This window comes from Nannospalax galili, unplaced genomic scaffold (genome assembly GCF_000622305.1).
Source record: "Nannospalax galili isolate Female #2095 unplaced genomic scaffold, S.galili_v1.0 scaffold2019, whole genome shotgun sequence".
Classification (NCBI taxonomy): Eukaryota; Metazoa; Chordata; class Mammalia; order Rodentia; family Spalacidae; genus Nannospalax; species Nannospalax galili.
This window is the reverse complement of record NW_008342625.1, coordinates 485,385-489,826: the sequence shown is the minus strand read 5'-3', so window position 1 is coordinate 489,826 and position 4,442 is coordinate 485,385. Positions and strand designations below refer to the sequence as shown.

The 4,442-nt window shown below is 39.5% G+C and overlaps 1 protein-coding gene across 8 annotated transcripts in view; it reads left to right on the top strand.

Annotated features, from left to right (window-relative positions):
- Hp1bp3 (heterochromatin protein 1 binding protein 3) overlaps window positions 1-4,442 on the top strand; it is a 54,676-nt gene that overhangs the window by 10,275 nt on the left and 39,959 nt on the right. For all 8 annotated transcript variants that reach the window (XM_008838608.3, XM_029566185.1, XM_008838604.3 and 5 more), the window contains 2 exons: window positions 2,057-2,210; window positions 3,983-4,142. In XM_008838608.3, the coding sequence (XP_008836830.1) occupies window positions 2,057-2,210; window positions 3,983-4,142 (314 nt within the window). The remainder of the gene's footprint in view (window positions 1-2,056; window positions 2,211-3,982; window positions 4,143-4,442) is intronic.

The window sequence follows — 4,442 nt, the reverse complement described above, 5'->3', positions numbered from 1 at the left end:
AAAAAAAAAAAAAAAAAGTGACCTTTCCATGAGTCATAATCTTTTTGCTGGTAGAGGGTCTTGCCTACCGTTAGTGTGGGTGGCTGCTGACTAATCACACTGGTAACTTCTTAGAAGGTCGACAATGAAGTTTGCTACATCAACTGACTCTTCATTTATTTAAAAACAAAACAAAAAAATCTTTGTCATGTGTATGTGAGCATTTTACCCACAATAGAACAGCTTTCAAAATTGTTGGTCCCTCTCAAACCCTGGCACTGGCTGTATTTCTATACTCTAAATCCTGTGTCATTTCAGAAATGTTCATAGCTTCTTCAGCAGGAGTTATAACATCTTAAGAAACCATTTCCTATTGGAGGATTTCATGTCTGATCCCAGCACTCTGCACAGCTGATGCAGCAGGATTGCTGCAAGTTACGAGGCCAGTCTGGGCTACATAGCAAGACACTGACTCAAAAAATTAGAAACAACAGTCACTTTCTTTGCTCACTCATCCAGATTTTAATCCCAAGATTTCAGAATTTAAATCACATCTTTTAGGCTCTACTATTTTTTTCCAGATTTACTTATGCTGGGCTTGGTGGCACTAATCCCAGCACTTAGGAGGCAGACACAGGTGGAACTCTTCAGTTCGAGGCTAGCCAGGGCTGCAAAGTGAGACTTTGTCTCAAAAAAAATTATTTTTGTTTTATGTGTATGAGTGTTTAAAGCCTGCATCTGTATAAGCGTGCCATATGTGTGCAATGCCCATGGTGGACTGGAGCTAGAACTGGCTAGGAGCCGCCAGCCACATAGGTGATGGAAACTGAACTTCCAGATTAGTCTCTGTGTGTCTGGTTGAAGCTGTAATCCAGGACAGGATTTGCAGCTAGTGGTTGACTGTTTCGAAATTTAGAAGTTTTAGGATTATATTTATAAGAAATTGTTTTTGAGACAGGGTCTCCCTGTAGCCCCAGCTGGCCTGGAACTTGCTATATACACCAGACTGGCCTTGATCTCACAGAGATCTGCCTGCCTCTGCCTCCCGAGTGCTGGGATTAAAGGCATGTGCCACCATATCTGGCTGGAAATGGTATTCTTTTAGTCTCTTTAAGTGTACAAGTGCTCAAGTATATACTTACTTTGTGGTTTTTTTTCTTTGAAACAAGGCCTTACTATGTAGCACACACTGAAACTCAAACAGTCTTCCTTTCTCAGCCTCCTGAATGCTAGGATTGCTCAGATAACAGGAATTGACAACCTCCCCTGACCCTCCTCTGACCTTCAAACTTACACTTTTGTTTTTAGAGACAGGATCTCCTGTGCCTTTGTACTTTATAGCTGAGGATAACCTTGAACTTCTGATCCTTTTGCTTCTGCCTCTGAGGCCCCATGCCATCATGTCCAGTTTATGTAGTGCTGGGCTGGGACTCAATCTGGAGCTTAGTACATGGAAGGCAAGTATCCTCCCAGCTGAGCTGTATCTTTAGTCCCACTTCTTTTTTTCCTAATGTTTGCTGCTGTTTAAAGTCTTTTATAGGTAATACCTACAGTTGTATGTTTTATAGTAGTTGCTCAAAGCAACATGCTATCAAGAAAAGGCACAAACAGCTGCAGACTTGAGTGTTTCCCTTCTTTTTTCCCCAAACCTTCAGCCTAGAAGATTGTGCTAGCTTTTTATTCTAAGATTTGCCTGTATAAGTTAAAAAGTTTCTTCGTTACGAGTATCATTAATATTACAAATGACAATAATCAAAAGATGAGATTTCCTGGCTCTTTATGTGGTTGTATCTCACATAATGTTCCGAATAAACACTTGAATAGACAGGCTGAATGTCATAAAAAACATGAAAGAGGCTACTGGCACAGTGATAGAACTTGTAGATGAGGCCTTGGATTCCATTCCCAGCTGGGGGGACGGGGGCACGGACAGACTAATGACCCCACAGGTGGGACTGACTCCAAAGTCATTTGGTTCATTTTAATTCAATTGGCTGGTCTGTTTAATCATATGTTCACTTTATTGACTAGGGGTGTGGGTTCTGATAATCTGCTTGATACTTACCTGATGTTTTAGAGCCAGATGTAAGTTCAGAGGAATCTATCTCCACCGTAGAAGAACAAGAGAATGAAACTCCACCTGCTACATCCAGTGAGACAGAACAGCCCAAGGGGGAGCCTGAGCATGAAGAGAAGGAAGAAAACAAGTCTTCTGAGGAAACCAAAAAGGAGTAAGAGTTCTGCTTTCTTGCTATTTATAAGTTGAAAACTGTACAAAAGGACTGTAGGTCAGGTTATGTGAAAGCATCAGAACATACCATCTTTGCTAGCTGTTAGCTATTTGCATTTGCTTTCTTAAATATTACCCTTTGATAAAGTTTCGGGGGGGTTATTTTGGTCTTTTTTGAGACAGGGTCTCCCTGTAGCCCCAGCTATCCTGGATTCACTATGGAGACCAGGCTGGCCTTGAACTCACAGAGATCTGCCGGAATTAAATGCCGGAATTAAAGGCGTGCGCCACCACGCCTGGCCTTTTTTTTTTATTTAGTATTTTTTGGTTGATAAAGTTTTGTTATGCACGTCTGTGCTGTTGAGAATTTATAGTGGTTGTAGAACTGTGGTTTAAATAATCCTTTCCTATTTGTTTTGGATTAGGTTTTATGTTTAGACTTCGTTATGGAAGTATCTGATACTTTAAGCTTTGATAAAATCTCAGTAAGAAGTAAAGCATAACTACAAAAGCCTAACTTGAAAGATGCTTCACCATTTGTTTCTACCCCTGTGCCAGGAGTGAGTTGTTTTTATGTGCTTAGGGTAGAAAGCATCAGCCAATGTTATTCTAGAGTGACCCAAGCTCTGTATGTGAAGTTTTCAGTTGGAGGTGACTAAGCCTCTGAAAGTAAAATTTGCTGTTGATGATTTATAAAATGTCTGTATAAGATAGTGGCAATTTTTTTTAAGTTGTTTTGTTTCATTTCTAAGGGGTAGGGAAGGGAGGCATGTTTTGAGACGGTTGTTGTAATGGTTACTAACTAGTATGCATTTTAAATTCTCATATCTTTTATCTACTAGACCTTTGTAATAGTGACAATTGATATGATGTCTATTTTCCGAGCCTAAGAGAAACAAATTTCTAGTTCATACCTAAAAGAAAAATCTTTTTAGTTCATTAATAGTACCCAGAATTTTTTAAAATACTTTATTATTTTTATTTTATGTGTATGCATGTAAGTGCATGTGCAGTGCCCATGGATGTCAGAAGAGAGTGTTGGATCCCCTTGAACTGTGTTTATGGACAGTGGTTAGCTGCCAGGTGGGTGCTGGGAATTGAACCAAGGTCCTCTGCAAGAGCAGCCCGTGTTCTTAACCACTGAGCCATCTCTCTAGTTCCTAGTACCCAGGATTTAAAAGTTTTATTTTGTAAATTTTTGTTACTGTGTTTATCGCCTTACTGAATAAAAAAATAAGACTTTAAAAAAAATTAAAAAACAGTTCCTGGCTTTTTTGTCACTGAGGCTGTCTGGCAACTCATATCTAGCCCAAGCTTGCCTTGAATTTAGAATCTCTCTACTTCCCCAGTTATAGAATTATAGGCATGTGCCACTGCACCTCTCCCTCCCTCCAGAGTCTTTTGCTTTATTTGTGCTCTGATATCAAAGGGAGATTGGTTCTAGAACCCCAATGGATGCAAGGCTCTGTAGATACTCAAGTCTGTAAATGGTTTAGTATTTACATATAACCTATGTATATCCTATATACTTGAAATCACCTAAATTATAATACCTAATACAATGTGTTTTATATACAGTTGCTGTATTGTACTATTTAGGGACTAATGATAGGGGAAAAGAAAGCTGTACCTGTGCAGTATAACTGCACCTTTCCCCCAAATATATGTAATCCTGTGCAGAATGTGCAAATGTAAGGTCTGTGGGTACAGAATGTTGACTGTGCCTGTTTCTGAAAAGTTTGTTTTGTATAATGAAATTTCTTTGTTTTTAAGTGAGAAAGATCAGTCTAAAGAAAAGGAGAAGAAAGTGAAAAAGACCATACCTTCCTGGGCTACTCTTTCTGCCAGCCAGCTAGCTAGGGCCCAGAAACAAACACCGATGGCTTCCTCTCCCCGGCCCAAGATGGATGCAATCCTAACTGAGGCCATTAAGGCAAGTTGTTATTTCAAGCAATTATCTTAGATTATCCTTTTCATCTTTGGCTTATTTCAAAGTGGTATAGTTTATCCAGACGTCCCAAATCCTGCATTGCTTCTGAAAGGATTATAAATAGATAGAAATGGTAAAATACCTCCATTTTTACTCAAAATTCCCCTTAAAACTTGGGAGGCAGAGGCAGGCGGATCTCTGTGAGTTCAAGGCCAGCTGGGGCTACAGGGAGAAAATATCTCCCCGCCCCCAAAGGTTGAAAAGAGTATATAACTATACAATATAAAAAGGAGATTAAAAGAA